At 44.3% G+C, this 22,058-nt stretch overlaps 1 protein-coding gene across 4 annotated transcripts in view; it reads right to left on the reverse strand.

The window, feature by feature from the left end:
• SLC24A3 (solute carrier family 24 member 3) overlaps positions 1-22,058 on the reverse strand; it is a 600,086-nt gene that overhangs the window by 21,850 nt on the left and 556,178 nt on the right. For all 4 annotated transcript variants that reach the window (XM_063634165.1, XM_063634166.1, XM_055265457.2 and 1 more), the window contains 6 exons: positions 19,272-19,405; positions 16,931-17,091; positions 15,906-16,167; positions 7,641-7,807; positions 4,133-4,247; positions 2,385-2,497 (listed from right to left, as the gene is read on the reverse strand). In XM_063634165.1, the coding sequence (XP_063490235.1) occupies positions 2,385-2,497; positions 4,133-4,247; positions 7,641-7,807; positions 15,906-16,167; positions 16,931-17,091; positions 19,272-19,405 (952 nt within the window). The remainder of the gene's footprint in view (positions 1-2,384; positions 2,498-4,132; positions 4,248-7,640; positions 7,808-15,905; positions 16,168-16,930; positions 17,092-19,271; positions 19,406-22,058) is intronic.

Genomic DNA, 22,058 nt, shown 5'->3' on the forward strand with positions numbered 1-22,058 from the left:
GTCCCAAAACTTCAGGAATGAATCTGGACAAATAACCATGTAAAAAATATTGTCATTCTGGTAAACAATCTTTTATATAACTTTTCTAACACTGAGAAAAGTCATCTAAAGAAAAACTTGAAATGTAAACTTGAAAAGTATAGATTTATGTACAACTCTAAAACCTATAGATTAATGTACAAAGATGTCTGTGGTGTCACTACTTACAACGGTGAAAGGTTTGAATCAACATAAGTGTCCAAGAGCAGCAGCATGATTAAGTACATTTTGGAATATACTGTAATAATAGGTCACCTTGAAGATGATGTTTCCAATGAGATTTTGAGGAAAAAACATTTGATATAACAGGAAGTATAAAAAGCAATGTATAAAATTGCCTATATAGGATGATCTTTGCTATACAAAGTAACCTAGAGAAAGAAAAAGATGCTGAAATGTTAACAATAGTTATCTATGGATTAGACTCTGGGTGATTGTCATTTAATCCTCTAGAACTACAGGGTCCAACAGTCAGCCACAAGCCACATGTGGCTATATGAATTTGAGGCACAACACTAAACTAATTACCTGGATCCTTCTTGCATCCAAGTGGGTACATGTAACTTATGTGGACAGTGGGACGGGAACAGTTGGGACAGATACCACTTCCAGGCCTCATCAGAAAGTGATCTACACAATATTCCATGCCCTTGCCTTCTCTGCTTTCTGTGCAGCTATGGGAGAAGGACTTCAAGATGGTAGAACCACTGGATGGACTGTGCCACAAACCCTGAGTTTCTGCTTGAAAGAGCCATGAGAGCTGCCAAGATGGGAACATCTGCAGTGGAATTTGAATAAAAAACCAATCCCTTGTTGGGCTACTCCAGTGAAATTTGGGGGTTTTTGGTAATATAGTAGCTAGCAACACTTATTCTGAAAAATAAAGCCATAATTTGACCTTCTGTGTGAAAGTTGTTGACACAGCAGGCCTGGTTATTTAATCCTTGCATACCTCCAGGAGAGTCCAGAACCATGGTTGACATTTTAACCAACCCCTATGAATGTGACCCTTGGGATGCTACAATTGATGACATTGGTTTGTACCCCAGAAGCGATAGGCCATGCTGTACCAACTTGTCAGGATCATTTCCCAAACTTTATAATGTCTACCTGGTATCTATGCTGGGGTTCTGAGGTTCAGGCATCATGGCTGTTCATGCAGCAGAAATGTGCCCACCTGACCAGCCCTCCCCAGAAGCCTCAGCCTCCAGTGGACTTCCCTGGATAGAGACATCTTGTGCATGTTTCCCGCAAGGGAGAAAGCACTTCCTGTATGACTCATTAGGGAAGGAATTAGAGGCCTACAGCTGACCACACTGGGCTTCTCCTGATGCATTTCATTTTCCAGCTCCTTTTATCCCATATCCTGTGCTATAATAAACCTTAGCCATGAATGTAATCTGTGACTACTCCTGAAACCCTGAATTAGAGAATGGTCATAGGACGCCCAAAATAATTCCCACATAAGATATTTCTCCAGGAATATAGAGAACATATCATCCAAAATAAGCACATGCTTTCTGCACAGCCCTTATATATCTTAACACCTGTTACTACCATCTGTTGACATTCTATCCTAGACATCAAACGCTTGTGAATTTGGCTGATGTGAGTCAATTCATAAGATCCTGACTGCAAAAGTCTCACCCTGTGGGCTGCAGAACTTAGAAGAGTTATTTGGAATTCTGTGACCCACTCCCCCTCTCCCCCAGTGGGCGATGCCCTTTCAGTGGCCAACCTGGATGGCATCTCTCCAGTGTCTCTCTGACATGAATCACTTAGCCTGTAATAAGGTGAAGCAAGTCTAAGTACACTAAAGTAGGCGTTGGCAAGTTATGACCCATGGGCCAAATTTGGCCCACCAATTGTTTCTGCAGAGTCCATGAGTGAAGAACGGTTTTTACATATTTACATGGTCGGAACAAAAATCAAAAGAAGTGTTACATATCATGACATATAAAAATGACATAAAATTCAAACTTCAGTTTCTATTAGGAAAGTTGTATTGAAACAGACATGCCCATTTGGTTATTTGTTGTCTATGGCCGTTTTTCTGCTACAGCAGCAAAGCTGAATAGCTGTATAAACATCCTCTGGCCCACAAAGCCTAAAATATTTAGTATTTGCCCCTTGACAGAAAAAGTTTGCTGGCCCCTGCTCTAAAGTCCTGAATGTCCCTGCAAGCCTGACTCAGGAAGGCCTTTGACAAGGAGAATTTGTTTTCCCCTCAATATTATGATTTCTACACCCCTTTTTCCCCGAGACAAAGACCCTGTGGCCAAGGCTATTGAAACAGAGTCAGGTAGCCCTGGATTTCAGGAGAAGTCCTGGAGAAAACCACTTACGTAGGATCCATAATCCACAGCCAGGGTCTGCAGAGCCCAGGGGAGACCCAGGCCAATCAGGATGTCAAACACGTTGCTCCCAATGGAGTTGGACACGGCCATGTCCCCCATCCCTGCAGGGACAAGAGGTCACTTAAGTGAGGGAAGGGAACCCAGGAGAGTGCAGGGGCCCCACACAGGACTCTCCCAAGCCTTTAATCTCACAGCCAGAGAGTGGTTCTGCAAGCTCACATATGCGCTTCTCTTTCGAGGCCATCACCCATGTGAAAGGATGACACAAATTATAAAACACAGAAACACATGTTCTACTGAATGGTTGACCTTTACTTCAAATATCATCACTGATTGAATATAAGTGATTCAAAAAACCAAATACAGTGATATGCTTTGTGTCTGTGTCCCCACAAAATCTCATGTGGATTGTAGTCCCCAGTGTTGGAGGTGAGGCTTGGCGGGAGGTGATTGGATTATGGGGGTGGTTTCTTATGAATGGTTTAGCACCATCCCCCATGGGTACCAGCTTTGTGATAGTGAGTGAGATCTCGTGAGATCTGGTTATTTAAACGTGTGTAGCACCTCCCCCCACCCTCTTGCTCCTGCCGTGTAAGACATGCCTGCTCCCCGTTCACCTTCCACCATGACTGGAAGTTTCCTGAGGCCTCCCCAGAAGCCGAGCAGATGCTGGCATGCTTCTTGTACAGCCTGCAGAACCATCAGCCAGTTAGAGCTCTTTTTTGATAAATTACTCAGCCTCAGGTATTTCTTTACAGCAATGTGAGACGCACTAGTACAGATGGTTTCAAGGATTCTGGAGATTCTGAGACACGCTTATGGAAAGGAATAAACTCAACCATTCTAGAAAGTGACTCCAGAGCTCACACCTGCACACTGGGTCATCTTCCAACTGCCCTGTACTGTCTTCAGGCCTTCTTCAGAATAACTGAACAATAGTGTAGACAATAGTCTGAGGATGTCTATGGGACACTGAGCCAAGTTTTGTAGCTCAACACACATTTGTTTATTTGTTTGAAACAAATGCCCTTCAGCATAAATCAGGCAGGTGCGTCAGAATGAGTGCTGCGGAAGGGTGTGGCCATCTGGGGCATCTGTTTGGGAAGGTGAACCGTGAGCCTGTGAGCTTGGCTTTGAAGGAGGGAAGGATCTGTCACACTCTGAAAACTGACCTCTGGGACCTGTCACTCAGGGCACTGCAGGTGGGTCAGCCTTAGGGATGAGGTTTGTCCTCTCTAAGCCTCAATTTTCTTGTCCATAAAATGGGGGTATGATTGTGCTTACTTCACAGGGCCGTTGTTTAAATCAAATAAGATAGTGCATCTACCATGCTTTACTCAGTAAAGGTTAGCTGTCAGTACATTTCCTACTACTTTGAATAATAGAAGGATGGTGATACAGCCTCCAGAAGGGGCTATGGGTGCTACCTAGGAAATGTCTTTGCTTTCCTCAAGGGTAGGACCTTCTGGATTATTTCTCTGTTCTTCTGATCCCAGGAAGCTTTTCAACCAACACGGCATCACCTTCCCTCCTTCCAAACCCTGTTAATTACCAGGTGGGTCCCCCAGATAGAGAGGCCCTCCCTCCCTCCCTCTCTCCTTCCTTCCTTCCTTCCTTCACTCCCTCCCTCCTTCTTTCCTTCTCTTCTCCCTCCTGCCTTCCTTCCCTCTCTCCCTCCCTTCCTGCCTCCCTCTCCTCCTCCCTCCCTCCGTCCCCATTGCCACTGGAAGTCCCACCTTGTCTGGCCACAATGAGGCTGGCCATGCAGTCAGGCACGCTGGTCCCGGCAGCCAGGAAGGTGATCCCCATGATGACGTCAGGAATCCCCAGGGTATAACCAATGATTGTGACCTAGAAGGAGCAGGAAGAGGTGGTCAGCTGAGGGTCACCTCAAGCCCCACCTGCCCATGGTTATTCTGATGGAGACTCACAACAGGCTATGGTCTGGGCTATCTCTGTGGGGTGCAATGTCTGCTCTCTGTATCAATACCGAGGGTGACAAACACTATGTGGATGCCAGCCGGGGCTGCGGGTCAGGGGAAGGTGCTGTAATAGGATCCATGCTTTCCAACAAAACATTGGCCTTTTCACTTGTTCTTTTCAGGTGAGGCGGGTGGTTTGAGATGAGAAAATAGAATTTCTGGGAAAAAGGCAATATTGGGACAGAATATTTGAACTACGGGTTGGCCTGAGGCATCCAGAAAGGATGGATGCTTTGCTTGGAATTTGAGCGTCCATGTCAGGGGTGATGCACAATGGGAATTTAGAAGAACTGCAAAGGGGCTGGATTTGACAGTATCCATACTTGTCAGAAAAGGCATAACTCTAAGGTTGGGCACGGTGGCTCAAGCCTGTAATCCTATCACTTTGGGAGGCCAAGTTGAGAGGATTGCTTAAGTTCAAAAGTTCTAGACCAGCGTGAGCAACATAGTGAGACCTTGTCTCTACAAACAATTTTAAAAATTAGCTGGACACAGTGGTGTATGCCTGTGATCCCAGCTCCTTGAGAGGCTGAGGCAGGAGGACAGCTTGAGCCCAGGAGGTTCAGGCTGCGATGAGCTGTGATAGTGCCATTATACTCCAGCCTGGGCAACAGAGTGAGACCCTGTCTCAAAAAAAAAAAAAAAAAAAAAAAAAAAAAGAAAAGGAAAAAGAAAAAAAAAGGGGAAAGCCATAACTAGCATTTCCTTTTCTCTATTTCTTGAAGCTTGGTAGCAATTTGCTGTCCTTGTCAACATCTTCTTCACTATAATTGCTTCTGGGGACCATCATCTTAAGTGAAACAGCTCAGACACAGAAGGTCAAACTCCGCATGTTCTCACTCATAAGTGGGTGCTACGTAATGCATACACTTGGACATGGGGTGTGGAATGATAGGCAATGGAGTCTCGGAAGGGTTGGGGGCAGAAATGTTGTGTTTCTACATCTCACTTTCCTCCCTGGAGACTGAAAAACAGGAAGGCCAGAGGCCACCCCAGTTTAAATTCAGCACGGAATGAAGTGGGGTGGGTGATGAGAAATTACTTAATGGGTATGATGCACATTATTTCAGTCATGGATACACTAAAGTCAGGACTTCGTCACTTCCATCACACAATATATCCATGTAACAAATTTACTTGTACCGTTTAAATTTATGCAAATATAGAAAAAGCAAATGTAAGCATCCTTAAAAAAACAAAAGCAGTTGATGAGGCAGATGATGAGAGAGCTGGTGGCAAAAAAAGAGGTAAGTGGAAAAAGAGACACATTCCCTGCATGTGGGCCCAAGGAGAAGATAACTCACAAGAGTTGAAACTGTCAGGTCATTTTAGGATGCCACTTGATCTCCCTCACTTGCCATAAAATTACAGGAAATGCAAAGCACATGTTGTAAGGAGCACATTCTTCTCACAGTTCCTCCTGGGCCAGCCCTTGAGAGACACCTACACCCGGAAGGCTGACTTCACTCCAAAGGCCACAATCGCTCCTTCCCTGTTCAAAGGCTAGGGGGATGTGAGTGAAATCCATAGAGATGCCTGCCTTGCCTCCTTTCAAACCAGCGAACGCAGCTCATTTCTGTTCAGGACTGAGCAGAACTGAACAGAATTTAACCTGGGGTGGCCACAGGGCTTTCTGACTTCTGGTCTCCAGGGAGGAGAGTGAGCTGCAGAAACACACGCTGTTTCTATCTTGTTGCTCTGGAGCAAATGGAGCTACCAGCGTCCTGGCCAAACCTTGTTTTTCCTTTTTAACCCTCAGCTCAGTCCCTGTAGGAATCTGGTTTGGCTCAGCCAGGCTTGGCCCCTGGCTCATCATTTTCATGATCATGTTTGTGGCTGGGTCTGGAGTTCAGCGGAGCAGACTGCTCAGGTGGCTGGGACCAGGTCTCCGGTTTCTCCTAGTTTTCTCCTTATTCCTGGGCATTGATTGGGACTTATTAGAACCTCCACTGGAGGAAAAGGAAGCAAACAGAAGGAAGCTGAACCTCAGATGAGTCAGGTCAGTTGGTTAGCCTGCTGGTTAGGGGACTGCACAGAAAATCATGTAGCACCTTAAGTTCAGGGACAGCCAACACTGTCCCCCAAATCCAGATAGGAGGTGGCTCTTAGTGCGTATGTCAGATGAAAACATTAGTGAATGCAGGATGAGGGAGAAACCCCTGGCTATCAAACTTGGGTTTTAAAAAAATGTTTGTGATATTGAGGAAAGAGATGATTATGAATTAGTTGTGTCAGGTTTACAAATTTGCAATCCATGTAACAAAATTTTTCTGGGTATTTTTGGTCCTACCAAAATATCTTTTTCAGAACCTTCTTTTTAGCTCTTGAGTTTAATTCTCCAGAATTTATATTACATTTCTGTCCAACACTCAAGGCAAGATTAATTTGGATTTGCATCATTTTGCCATGCCTTTTAATTTCCGTCCAATTCTAATGATTTGGAATTTCCCCCCAGTTAAAAAGTATAGCCATAAATGGGTAATGCATTCTGGAAGCCTGGGTTTCCTAAAATGGCTCTGTTAATGTCAAAGCCACTGAATCAATGTCAATCAACTAATGTCAGTCAATGTCAATCAACCAATGTGAATCACTGAGTCATTATTTTAGCCTCAGAAGGGACCCTTGAGTGATCACCTCATGCAATGCCTCATTGTCTGGTTGAAGAAACTAAGATGCTGATAGGGAATGATCATCATTTCCCAATTCTTTGTGCCTTTTCTCCATGTCCTTTGCCCTGTGATATGGCTGTTCTTCCCACTAGAGCAGGTGGAGTACATTTCCCCCATGCCACTGATGTGGGGCTTGGCCAGTAAAATGTGAGTGGACGTGATGGTAAGTCAGGGCCAGGCGAAGACCCGGGAGGCATCTCGTGTTTCCACGTACTCTCTAGCATTCTAATGATGCACTGTGAGAAGAGCCTACCCCAGGTAGCTAGCTTCTGGTACAAAGAAAATGAGCAGACACGTGGAGTAGACAAGGACCCCACCTGCTGCCTGAATCAAACATGACCACCCTGAAGCCCGAAACAGAGCTGCATAGCAGGTCCTAGCTAAGATTAATGAATCCACAGTCAACCTGAAGACTTGTGAGCAGGAGAATCGACGCCTGCAATTCTAAACTACCAAGTTTAGGAGTGGTTCGTTGTGCAGCTTATTGTAGCAATAGCTGACTGGTACAGTTACAGGCTGAAACCCTGACTCTTATTGCCTTCTTTATCCTCTAAAGAGAGTTAACAGTGTCATGGGGTCCCGATTTCACTCACCATCCACACCATCATGTAGGAGAAGGCTGCAATCCACAGCGTGGAGGAAGCAAACGTCACCATGAACCATTTCTCCCAGCGCGGCTTGTTGCAGTTGGGTACAGTGAAGTATAAGACGAAACTCAGCGGCCAGGTGAACGCCCATTTCACTGTTTCCAGTTTACCCGCTGGAAAAATGAAAAAGGCCAAAAAGAAATAAAAAGAAAAAATAATGAAGAACCCCAGTTAGCTTTACTTCTCTGCTTCCGCCAAGTGTCTGTACTGCTTTCCCCAGAATTAAACCTTATTATATTGCTGTTTTCCTAGAACATTCAAACGACTTTCCGTCACCAACGAAACCTTACATACAACACCAACAGATTAAAAAAAAATTATCCACTGCCCACCTGCTGGTTCGGTCTCCGAAATGAGAGGGTGAATCACTTCTTAGTAATACCAGGCTTGGGGGATGGTTTGGAAGATGGCCAGGTGGGAAAAGAGAGGAGGATACTCAGGTCAAAAAAGGGGTGGAATGTGTGTAGGTGGAGGGGGTAGAAATGGGAGTGGGGAGCTAGGAAGACCTCCAGTGGGCTTCTGTTTTCCTCGTTTTCTCCCGATAATAAAGAGTCAGCGGACGCAGCGCCACCTGGTGGAATTTCTCAGCATCGTCTGTCGGCGCACCGGAATCTTCAAAGAGGATTTGAAGGCTCTCCCTAGACCTGTACTACTATCCTGATTAAATGCTAATTCACCTCTAGAAAGAAATACGCATACACATTTCCATGTATTTCTCAATGCAATCCAGATACACAGTGCCTCTACCTTCCAGAAAGTTTGCTTTCTGGAAGTGGGGTGGGTGATGAGAAATTACTTAATGGGTATGATGCACATTATTTCAGTCATGGATACACTAAAGTCAGGACTTCGTCACTTCCATCACACAATATATCCATGTAACAAATTTACTTGTACCGTTTAAATTTATGCAAATATAGAAAAAGCAAATGTAAGCATCCTTAAAAAAACAAAAGCAGTTGATGACGCAGATGATGAGAGAGCTGGTGGCAAAAAAAGAGGTAAGTGGAAAAAGAGACACATTCCCTGCATGTGGGTATGCCTACCTTCTTCTATTCAACATAATGTGATTGAGATTCATTCATGTTGCGTGATCCATTCCTTTTAATTGCTGTGTAGTATTCCCTCCTATGAATGTGGTACGATTTGTTATGCATATGGTGGTGGGTGAGCATTTGTTTGTTGCCAGTTTGAGGGTATCACAAACCAGGTGACTACGAACATTGTTGTACAAGTCTTTTGTGGGCATGTTTCATCTCTCTTGGACGAAGACCCAGGAGAATTGCTGAGTCATAAGGTGGGTATTTATTTAACTTTATAAGAAACTGCCAGTTTTCCAAAATGATTGAACCATTTTATATTCCCACCAGAGTTAAGGAAGAATTTTTGTATTATAACATTTGAACAGTAATTAAATGTTTAATAAAGTGTATTTTATAATTTTAGACCAGTATCCAGTATTTGTTTCATATATCCTACCAATCTCCAAATAGTTTCTTAAAACTGCATAGATAGAAAAAATATCTAACATTATTTCTGGCACCCTCTGGCCTCTCTTAAAGGGCCGAGGCACAGTGTCTATGGGAGGCAGAAGGGTTTCTCATCAGATGGTGCTGGGCTCCGGTCCCTGCTCTGTGGCTTATGAGTTGGATGACTCAGTTATTTAAATTCTCTACACCTCAGTTTCCTGATCTGTGAAAATGTGTATACAGCAGCACTGAGCTCACAGAGTTGCTGGGAGAATTAAATGAGATGATATTAGGACGAGGGCTGGGAATACATGAGCTTGCAAGTCGTTCCAGTCAAAATCTTGGGAGTCATTCTTGATTCTTCCCTTTCTTTTATCCCCCACAGCCAACCCTGGCAACCTGATAGGACATTCCCACCGTCTCATCATCCCCACAGCCTCTGCTGGGGCCAGGTTTACCAAGGCCTGGCTGACAACCTGGCTTCCTACGGGGACTACTGCTCCAATGCCTATCCTACCTCCATCTGTTTGCTAGCAGTAGCCAGAGGAAAGAGTCTCAAAAACCAAATTGTTCTAGAACCTTCCATTGGCCTCCACTGCCCTTAGAGTAAAACCATGTCTCCCCACTATGGTCTGTAAGGCACTGCCTGATTTTGCCCCACCTGCCACTCTCCCTGATCACATACTCCCTGGTCTTGGCTAGCTTTCTGTCCTCAGACACTCCAAGCCTTTTCCTGCCTCAAGGACTTTGCCCTCGCAGGTCTTCTGCCTGGATCTTCTCATGGCATAGTCTGACCTGTCACGCAGGCCACTTCACTGCTCAAATGTCACCGAGCCCTCAGATAAATCCAAATATAACCCTCATCATCTCACTCCTGCTTTTCTATTTGTTTCATAGCAAATATTTTTATTTGTTTCATAGCAAATATTTCCTGTCTTAAACCATCAGGGTTGTTTCTTAATTTATTTTCAGTCTCCCTCAAATTAGAATGAAGTCCATGAGAACAGGGGTCTTCTCACTTGTTTAGCACCTGATTGAAAGGCAGGGATAGTGCAGGGCTTATATCACATTTTCAGTAAATATCAATAACAGTAGTAGTAGTAATGTTATTATGAACAATCTAATCAGGCAGACCAAAGAAAATTACTTGTTTTTGAGAATCTAAGGCTATCCAATTTACAAGTACAGAGTAAAGCAAACAAACAAAAAAAATAGTAAGAAAGGAGAAGTGTTTTCCTATTAGCTGCTATGAGTCTTGTTAGATTTAAGATTTGGAGATGGTCAAGTGAATGATGAGAACACAGAGACTGGGCTTGCTTTGTAAACCAAGAAGCCTGGCTGAGAGTTGTTTGGAGAGGGGCTTCCAGATGCTGCAGAATCCAGGATCTGGCCAGCTCTTTGGATCCCAAATGCATCCTGGAATTTGGCACATTCCTAAATCCTGCAATGTGCTGATAAGGCATTTACCCATGTGGAACCTCCTAGAATCCCCTCAACGGCCTTCCATATGGCTGATGCCCTCAAACGGACAGAGAGACTAGGGTTTAGTTTAAAATACACACCCAATCAAAAATTACAAAGAAACACAGGGAGAGGAAGAGAAATGATCCCAACTTGGCTCTTTCACATTCTTCAGAAAATAAAAAAAAAAGAGGGAAGAAAAAATGAAGTCAGAACTTAAGAGTGCAAGAGCTTGGAAAATGATATTGATTAGACAAAGTTGCAAGAAGTGTAAGTTAGTGCCAGTGAATTTTGAGTTTTTATCAACTGCTTTAAAAATTTCTGACTGGACACTGGGAAGGCATTATATCTGGAAAACATCATTTTCAATGACATATATGCTTGCTTTCCGTTATTGCCCGTTTGAAACAACAATAACCTTAAAAGCAGAAATTCAATGAGCATTATCTGAATCATATATTTAAATGTAATGCAGCAAATATAACAAATATAAGGTACAAATATAAGGTGTTTTTTAAAAATGATTTTGAGGAACAAAGGCAGTCAAATAAAGATCACCCACATTTTAGCTGGTCTTAATTATTTTCCTTTTTTTTTTTTTTTTTTTGAGACAGAGTCTCACTCTTTTGCCCAGGCTGGAGTGCAGTGGTGGGACCTCAGCTCACTGCAACCTTCGCCTCCCAGGTTCAAGTGATTCTCCTGCCTCAGCCTCCCGAGTAGCTGGGATTACAGGCGTGCGCCACCATGCCTGGCTAACTTTTGTATTTTTAGTAGAGACAGGGTTTTGCCATGTTGGCCAGGCTGGTCTCGAACTCCTGAACTCAGGTGATCCGCATCCTCCCTTTGCCTCCCAAAGTTCTGGGATTACAGGCATGAGCCACCGTGCCCAGCCCTTAATTTCCATTTCCGAATAAAGGGGTTGAAAAGGTTTCCTTTCCTCTTTGAGTCAACAACATTTCTGGACATTTTTCCATCGTCTGCTCTATTACCATTGGGTCAAAATAGAGCAGCAAGGGGGATAGGTTTATTCTTCATTCATTCATTTAATAAATATTTGTGAATGCCCTCTATGCCATTTTGTGCCAGGCACTGCTGCAGGTGCTGGGGGTACAGCAATGAATTAAGGGAAAAAACTTCCCTGCCCGTGGACCTGATGTGTTGGTGATTACCTGATTTCACAAAAGTCAGCTAGCAATTGAGAGCTGACGCCAGGGGCCTAAGCCGGCCCGTAAGCATGACAGTATCCCTTTGAGTTGGACTTGGCTTTAATAAGCAAAAGGACTTGTTTCTAAATTACGTTCCTCAGTCAGCTTTTAAGAAAGCTGAATTCTATCGGAGACAGAAAAAGTTATTGCACAGTATTTTAGACCTAGACCTAAATATATACATTTGTTCTGATAATATAGGCAATAAAAATGTACACTGTTTTAAAGTAAAAAATATAGAAAAAATATAATTTTGCTTTGGAAAAACCTACTTATATTTTGGTGTATTTCCTTCTAATTTTTTTTTCCCATGGAAATGTGTTTACCTATATACACATGAAAAGGTTTCTTTTGCTGTCAACCATAAGGCTTTCTTCACCCAAGAGATAACAATAGTTGCACGTTTATATGTATGTATGTGCATATACCAAGTGTAGGTGTATATATGTATATTATGTGTATATAACCTATAATATAGTATATACATATATAAACATAAACATGTTAATATCTGTGTATATATTATACATGTATACAATATATTAAGTGTACACAGCATACATGTGCATGTTAATAATATGTTATATCAATCTTAAATTGCACACTGTACATATACGTACATATGTGAACTCACAACAGTATTCACATACTCCTAAATAATTACTTTCTTGGTAATCATCATACCCACTCTAGTCAAGTCCTGAGAGAAGAAAGCACTGCAGCTGGGTGCCAGAAACACAGGGTACTCACACCTTGCAGGATGACTCTGAGAGAAAAATGTCCTCATCATGTGGACGGACCTTTTTCAGGCTACAGGAACTTGACTTGATAGGAACTCATCCTGGGACTCCTAGAACTGACTCCTTGGCTTCTCGATGCCCTCTGCTGGCCAGAAGCACCCCACAGGCTTCTCACCCATAAGCAGAGGCCTGCCCGCCCCAGGAAGGGGGCCTGGCTGGGCATTCAGTCCCCTTGCCTTAAAATGGAGTTCCTAATTCCGGGCCTGGGATTCCTTAGCAGCTGGTGGAGCGGAAGAGACGGTTGTAACTGGGGGAGCCCACTCTTTTCAAAGGCAGACCTGGGCTCTGAATCAGGCTTTCCCGCATCTTAGAAGGACTGGGAAGATTGCTGAGTGCCTCTAAATCTCTAGCCCCTCGGTGCTCCAAGTGTGGCACACAGACCAGCAGCGTCAGTGTCACAGGATCGGGGCGGGGGCGGCGGGGGTGGTTCTTGATTAGCAATGCAGACTCCAGCCTCACCCTAGTCCTCCTGAATCAGAACGTGCATTTCATTAAGGAAGCCCAGGTGAGAAGGGCTGCTAGAAGAACTTGGAATTCTGCTTTATATCGTGGCAGCTGGGGGCCCTCGAATGACATGGAGACCCCATGGGATGGTACGACAATGCAGAATATCATTTCCTCTCTCCTGCCTGTGCTTCAGGAAGGACAGGGGTGGGGATGTGGGGTTCCTGAGCCTCAGGTGCAGCATCTGTTGGGGGTGAGATGCCTGTAGCCATGTCTCCAAATACACAGGAGCCCAGAAGGTGTGGCTGGAAGGTCTGAGGCCTCCATCATCTGCAACCTAATCACAGTGAGACAGAGGGTGGCGAGCAGGAGTTTCAAAGACTTGAAACCCCACGGTTAGCTCTCATCCAGGAGAGAAATATGGAACCAGGGATCTGAAGGGGGTGCTTGGTCCCAATCAGTAACGAGGCCCAGGCACTAGGCCAGACTCACACATGCATCTTTCATTGTCCCCTGGAGGGGTGCACTTGGGGATTCTGGGCTCCCAAGACGCTAACATAGAACTTGGCCGCTTACAGACCTTCCACTGGCTTGACTGTTTCTTTAATTAGTGAAAGAGTTTAGCAAAATAAGCATTACCGGAGCTTGGTTTTGGCCAGCCAATGGCGGACTCTGAAAACAGGGGTTGAGTAGGCGGAATTCTAGACATGGGTCCCTAAGATTCTCAGGGTCTGTGAGTGGGATGAGCTATCAGTCTCGTGACTCTGCTGTGTTGTATGGCACAGTTAACCTTTAGGTAGAGATTGTGCAGGTGCCTGATCTAGTTGCAAAGAGTCCTCAAAAGCAAAATGGGAGCCAGAGAGATTAGGAATGATGGTGGGAAGAGCTCCACACATCCAGGTGGAGGTGGAGTGGCTCCGTGGCTTTTAGGAACAGTGGGACATCCCCAGCTGACAGCCATCAAGGAGCTGTATAGCCACAATGAAACGGTGCCTGGTAATGATTTCTCCCAGGGCCTCTGCAAAGGAATGTAGCTCTGGCTACACCATCATTATGGCCTGTGAGACTGAGAATCCAGCTAGACTTCTGACCTACAGAACTGTAAGCTAATCAGTGGGTCTTGTTTTGAGCTGCAAAATATGTAGTATTTTGTTATGCGGCAACAGAAAATGAATGGAAGTGTTTACAAGAGAGGAAAGGAATGTTTTGTCATTTAATTCTTGAGATGTTTTTGTCTTGGTTGATGGGAAAGGTTGCCAAGAAATATATCTGATGGTGGCAAAATGGATAAAGAACCAGTGTACATTTTTTCTATGAAGATAACGTACTAACAAGTGATGATTTAGCTTTGGGTGGGAGGTGGGGACCTGGGGATATAGGAATCTGGATGAATATTTTCTGATTCGTTTTGGTTAAGTTCTTGATGAAGTTGAGACCTTGGGTGCCCTGAGTGGGCACAGGGGCAGCTCTGGTTTGAGTTTTACTTGCTGTCCTCTGGACAGAAAGGAGCTTACCTGGAGCACAGCAAGACCCTGCATCTGAAATTAACACAGAACTCTCACACTCGGCACCATGTCCTACCATTAAATGGGCTTTCAAGTGGATCAAATGTTTCCTTAGATAATCTTGCACATTCAAACATCCCAAAGAGGTTGCTGCACATGTATACTGAGCCTCCCACACTTGACAGTCAGTGTGAATCAGATTAGTGTACTCTTCCCTGAAACAGCCAGAAGCTTCTGGAAGGCCCAGCAAATAGGCTGAATTCTTTGGGCTTGGTCCACCTGCTCTGATAATGGGTGGGGTGGGGTGAAACAGTTTCTGGAACAACCAAGTCCTTGTTGGAGGCAGCAGTTGGGAGAGGAGGACACCGCCCTGGTGGCTGAGGTCCTGAAAGCTTCTTCAGGCCTTGGTGTCCACCAGGGCTGGCCTTGGCAGGACAGCTCTCCTGGCCAGGTGCAATGGGATAGGTGGAGGTGAGTGATGTGCCTCTCCTTTTGTGCACCAAGCTGCCTTGCCCACACGAGTCATGGGCATTTCTTCCTTCATGCCAAAAGTTCCTGCAGAACAACTAAGTAAGATAAGACCGTCCCCTGAAACCAGCCCAACTGTCCCATAGAACTGATGTTTATAGTTTCTTTTGAATTAATATAAAACTGACTCTCTCTCAGCTTTAAAACTTGCAAAACTTACATTTGTCTTCTTTGAGCTCTTTTCTCAGGAAATGGACCATTAGGCCTCCCAGATGGCATAAAGGAACTGAAACTTACCAGACCATTGTGTCTGGACAATGAGGAGTCAGATCTCTCCTTCATCGTGATGCCTGATGGACTGCCTATTTCCTGCGGAGCAACTCCTCTTCCTTACTTCTCCCTAATTCCTGCTTGCTGGAAGGTAGCTACATTCCTTTCCTGCCATATAAATCCCCAATTGCAGTTGGTCAGCGAGATGGATTTGAGACTGAACTCCTATCTCCTCAGCTGCAGCACCTGATTAAAGCCTTCTTCCCTGGCAATATTCGTTGTCTCAGTGACTGGCTTTCTGTGCACTGATGAGCAGGACCTACAACAAATCCCTGGCATTTCAGTAACACTTCCACAAAACACAGTTGATTAAAGAGCTCACATTTCAACCAATGATCACGGACCCCCACCTTGGCCATCTTTGAACTTCTACAACAAAGTCCTGCCCAAAGGAGACTTGATATACATATTCTCATGTTCATATAGATATTTTAAAAAATTGAATGGTAAAAAGATCATCTAAGTCAAGGGCATCTACTCAGTGGCTCAAAATAGCTCCCAACCCCAGCCCAGACATAGAACCTCTTACAGGGGGGGTCGAATGGCGTGTACGGTCCTTCATCATCATCCTCGTCCTCTTCTTCCTCCTCATCATTCTCATTGTCCTCATTTTCATTCTCTGTTTCGTTGCCAGCCTCAGCCACAACATCGTCCCTCCGTGTCCCATTCACGCCCCTGTCTGGGGCACTGCTGGGCCCTGTCCCATTCTCCACGGTGTGCTTAATTGGGATTTTGATGGCCACCTCAGATTCCCCATTGGTATAAGCCCTGCTGTTTATCAATCTTTGTCTCTGGAAAGAGAAAGGCGCACTCTTACCACGGTCAGAGGGGTTGCAAATACCTTACACTCAGAACATGAACTGTTGGGATCTTTCCCTGGCAGCTGACCATATGCTTCCAGAAGACCCTGGAGTCAAGTTTTAAGGGGCCTCTCAATGTGATAACCAACTCCAGACAACTTCCATCTGGGAGGAAAGATTAGTCTTTTATGACCCATTAGAACTTGCAAATCCCTTTAGAGGAAAATTCTTACAGGATGTGCAGTTCCTTGACACTCTGTGCACTGTGGTGTCATCTTTCTTCCCCAGACTGCAGGAGTTCCTGGGTCCCTATGTGAGAAAGCTGCACAACTGTGTTTGGACTAGTGTATCAATAAGGCTATACTCCAGAAAAGGAATGCACAGCAAAATTCAAGTCAGGGACTCTGGATTACTTTAAACTAAGGTAAACCTTAGTTAGAAACAATTTCTGTGCAAGTTCACATCAGGGGGCTTTATTCAAATGGAAGAATAGAAGAAAAATGTGGGTGAAAGGGAGAAGGAACAGGGGAGTTTTCTATATAAATGGAAATTAGTCCATGTCTCAACACGTGGAGGGAAGAGCAAGGGCCAGATACACAGCTGGCCCAGGGAACTAAGATTAGGAAATGACTGAGGGATGCTGCGGTGTTAAACTTTGCGTTAGGTGCTTCTTCTTTCAAACAAGAAAGCTTCTCTCTTTCCCAGAGTTTCCCACCCCTGTCCAGTCATCAGTGGATAGTGCTTTCCCAGGTACCTCATTGATCAACATGCGACTGGCCATGGAGAGCCGGGTCTTGGGGGGAAAGTGGCTGGTGATCATGATTCGAAGGCCAGCCTCAGAGAAGGAAAGCTGGTGTGGGTAGGCCGACAGCAGCTCGTCCACCATGATCACTGATGCTTTGCGGTGGAAATTTGCTAGGGAAACGAAAAACATAAGGTAAAATAACATTGAGGCCAGGAGCAGGAAAGAGGCATTCATTTATTCTTCCTTCTCTTCCTTTCTCTTCCTCCCTTCTTTCCTCCCATCCATTCACCCATCCATCTATCCACTCATCCACTCTTCTTTCCTTACTTCTTCCTGCCTTCCACCCATCCATGCATTCATTCTTCTTTCTATCCATCCAACTCACCTATCCACCCATCCATCCACTCTTCTTTCCTTATTCCTTTTTTCCTTCCTTCTTTCCATTCATCCATCCAGCCAGGAAGGGTTGCAGTGAGCAAATTTTGAACAAGAGTCAAAATCTCCTTTCCATGGGTGTTCATGTTAAATCTTTTGAAAGGACTTGAAACAATTTAAGCCTCATTCATTGACATGGTAAGAATTAATGATACCATAAGAGAATTCCTCCTTGTCCTTAAAGGATTCTTTTCCCACCACTCAAATCTGGGGCACAGAGAAGACTCCAAGAACTTTGTACCCTATATGCCTTTCAAATGTCAGCAATATTCATACTGAGCTGCTAAATGCTACTGAATTGATGTCAGTGCAATTCTGCACTGGAGGACATAGTGGTGAAATGTACACATTCCCTCAGCCCAGTCTATGAGCAGAGCTCACAAGGGGTGGGTGAGTTGTTCATGTTACAGAGAACTGAGTCAGAAGGGTGCTTGGGACAAATCCTGTGTGATAATTCACCAGAAGGCCTAAAAAAATGTTGCACTAAGGGTCCAGCTCCCTCTCTATGAATGAGCTGTATATGCACATAGTTCAAAGGTACTTGGCTGCAGCCTCTTGTAGTACTAACTCCTGTTTTCCAAGCCACTAAAGCATGAAGTGATCTCTGGAAACACTGGCTAATACTAGGTAGCTCTCTTTGGCATATTCCTTTTATGGTTATAAACTACCCAGAAGAGAAGAAACTAAATAAAATCCTCATGTGAAATGGTACTAAATCATCTAAGTCATTTGTTAAACATATGTATAATCATTCAGAAAAATATATCAAATATTTAATTTTGAAAATCTAATGACGCAGTGATGTCAGAGATATATTTGAAAATAACCCATAGATGTATTTGAAAATAACCTTTCTAATTTCTTTTTTTTTTCTTCCTGCAAAGCAACCATATGGGACCAGGAAAAAATAAACTCCCACATTTCAAGAGAAAAGTTTAAAAAATTAAATAAAAAAACACATTCCAGGCAAAATTAAATTATAATTTTCTATGTTCCTCTTAGAAAAAATATTATATATTTGAGAGCGCCATATAATTTCCCTTAGTACCTCAGCTGTTTTGTAAGACTCGACTGAATATAAGAATTACTTTGAAGAGGAAGGTACTTTTCTGTTTGCAGCTTGGAAACTGAGTTAATGTAGCCTTAAAGTGAATTTGGATCTAGTAATATACTAATAACACCTGTCATTTATAGAGCATTGCACTAAACTCTTATACATATTTATCTGCTTTGCTTATTACAAAAATGATTATCATATTTCAGAAGAGAAAATTGAGGCTCAAGAGGTTACATAACCTGCTTCAGGGTCACACAGCCAAAACCCTATCTCAGAACCTAGGGTCTCCTTTCCTTTGCCATCCTGTTCTCTGCAGCACTCCCAGCAAATGTGTTGCCTGGGAATTTCCAGGGGGCTTTCTGAGCTCCAAGGGCTTACCAGGTATGAGATGGCTCCATGACATTGTAGTGAAAGAGAGGGTTGGAGGACTGGAAACTTCTGCTCTCTCTTGGGGCAGGGAGTGTCCTCTCAAGGCCAGCTGGGACACGCCATGTGTGGCTATGAGAGTGCGCAGATGGGCTCATATTCTAGCACTTTCTTCTCGCACACAATATCTCCTTGGTTACCTTTTCTTTCTTTCTTTCTTTTTTTTTTTGAGACAGGGTCTGGCTCTGTTGTCCTGACTGGAGTGCAGTAGAGCAATCTTGGCTCACTGCAACCTCTGCCTCCTGCGTTCAAGCGATTCTCATGCCTCAGCCTCCCATGCAGCTGGGATTACAGGCTTGGGCCACCACTCCTGGTTAATTTTGTTGTATTTTTAGTAAAGATGGGGATTTGCCATGTTGGCCAGGCTGGTCTTGAACTCCTGGCCTCAAGTGATCCTCCTGCCTTGGACCCCAAAGTGCTCTCCTTGGTTACCTTTCTTAAGTAGCACCACAGTTGCGTCGCAGTTGCTGCTGTCATCAATTTCAGCATTGTTGGCCAATCCGTTGACCATGTTCCCGGCACCTTTTGTCCTCCTCTCAAAGCACTGATGTATGCAAGCGTTATATCTGAGCAAAGCAACAAGTGGGCAGAGTCCATCAGTGTTTGCCATTCTCCCATTTCTCAACTCCCACCAAGTGCTTCTGGGAGCTCTCCCAGTCTCTATGTACAGTCCCCAGGCCTCAAGTTATTAGTGTTCTAATTTTGTCAACCCATTCCCCCTCAGAATATACAACCTGTCCCATTTCCCAATTTATGAACAAATGGTAAGTGAAAAGAAAACCACCATTATAGAAACAAACCAGAGCACATGGGCACATTGCTTACTTTGCCACCTCTTTCATGCCAGTGGAGGCCTCTCTGGGATTGAGCTCCCCTTCTCAGTCTGCACATGGAAGGACTGTGCTAAGACTCAGTAGGATGGTCAAGGTCTACCTCCTCTAGGCCACATCTCCGGGGTCTTTGTAATCAGGGACCAGTTTTTTGGGAGAAGGAGAAGCTGCTTCATCCACACCAGTCCCCAGGAGCAGCGGCTGTGTGTCACAGTCTATGTGCTACAGGCCGGTTGGCCGTCTAGGTCTCTGTATGGCTTTGGTTTCCTGAGGTCATGGGTTGGGATTCTCCAAATTTCTATGACTATCGTGCCTAAGTTTCAGATCCAATGGGCCCTTAGCTTTATGAAAAAATTCTAGGCTATTATCCTCCAGAATGATCAAGTGAATACATTGTGCAGTGTTCCTTACATGCCCCAGCAGGCTCAGGTGGGAAGGGAAGAAGCTTGTACAAGTTCTGAGGATGGTTTTCTGCAAGAAAATGTTACAGTCTCCCTAGCTTTAGTATGAGAAGATTCCCACAGAGGAATCCTAGAAAACTCATAAAAACTCACGGGCAAAGACAGCCAGGCACAGTTTCCATGTCACAGAAGGCTGTTACTGCTTTTCCCCCCTCCATCGTTTACTGGCCATGGGACAGCCCACTGGGGACCTCCAGTTTGACCTCCGGCCTCCCATAGGAATGGCAGTTAGGCATGGTGACCGTAAGTTGCCAGCTGGGAGGCCACTCAACATATGTTTCTCTTCCCCTTCCTCATCTCTTTGCTGCTACAGACATGAAGCTCTCTGGATTCCCTCCCAGCTATCTCCCTTGTGCCTGATTCTTCAGTGGGTGCAGCTCTGGGGTGGCTGGCCTATGGCAACAAGACCTCAGAGAGACGAAGACGCCCTCTGTGGCTGGACCGTCTCATCCATGAGTTCTTTCCTGTACGCTCTAGTAACGTGCAGTTACTACATTGCATGAGAGAGAAGAGAAAACTAGTTAAAGTGATGGGTGCCATTTGTAGTTCATAAGACACGAAGCGTAGAATTAGAACACCACTATTTTGCAACCCAAACGAAATAATGGATGCAGATACTGAGCACTGATGGCTGCCAACACTACAGACAGAGAAAGGCAGACATCACCGTGCCTCCTGGTGATGGAACTTTACCACCACTTGGGACATAGTCTAGCCGGAATCAGATCAATTACAGACATATAGGAAACACAGAGGCCAAGGGAACAGACTGCACCACAGCATGGGATATAATCAAGTTTCCAACCATGGGCAACTCAGCAGAGCAAACAGCCAAACTTCATCAAAGAACAAAGTGCAAGGAAAATGCACAAACACACACATGCACACAGGCACATACAGACACACAGACACACACAGAGAGACACACACACACACACACACACAGAGACACACACAGACACAGACACACACACATAGACACAGACACACACTCGCACACACAGACACAGACATGCACTTGCACACACACACACAGACACGCAGCACACAGACACACACATAGACACCCAGTCATGCACACACATACACACACACAGACACAGAGGCCAAGGGAATGGACTGCACCACATCATAGGATATAATCAACGCTTTCCAACCGTGGGCAACTCTGCAGAGCAAACAGCCAAACTTCATTAAAGAACAAAGTGCAAGGAAAGTGCACACACACACACATGCACACACACACATGCACACACACACAGACACAGCAGCAAGTCATGGGCCACCAATTATAACAAGTGGAATTTATTTGAATTCTCATTTTTAAAATATTTATGATATTTATGAAACTAAAAGAAAACAATAAAAAAGACATTTGTGAGGCCACTGAAAATTTGCACATTGGGTATTTTATGATATTAAGGAATTAGTATTAATTTTAGGATGATGATAATGTGGTTATGTTAAAGAAAGTAGTCCTTTTAGAATCCTAAAAGAGTATCCAGCTATGTCTAGAGATGTCCAGATGTATACTGGAATTTTTGTGGATGAACTAGTATGATGTCTGGGACTTCAAAATTATAGGAGAAAAGGGAAGTGAATAGTGTGTGGACGGGGCAATTGTGGGTTGATGGTTTCTGGGGGTGGTGACGAATGCATGGGGTTCATCATACTATTCTGTTGACTCCTGTATATATTCAAAATTCATGTTAGTGAAAAGGCCTCCACACTTTCTTGATTCAACAAGGATGCCTTGCCCTGTAGAGCGACAGGGAGAGAGGCAGTGTTTCTGTCATCTTGACTTAGACTCCATTTCCCTGAAAGAAATACTGACTTGCATTAAGGTTTGCTTTTTTTTCTTTTGAAATGGGGTCTTGCTATGTTGCCGAGGTTAGTCTCAAACTCCTGGCTTCAAGCAATCCTCTCGT

This window comes from Symphalangus syndactylus, chromosome 24 (assembly GCF_028878055.3).
Source record: "Symphalangus syndactylus isolate Jambi chromosome 24, NHGRI_mSymSyn1-v2.1_pri, whole genome shotgun sequence".
Lineage (NCBI taxonomy): Eukaryota > Metazoa > Chordata > Mammalia > Primates > Hylobatidae > Symphalangus > Symphalangus syndactylus.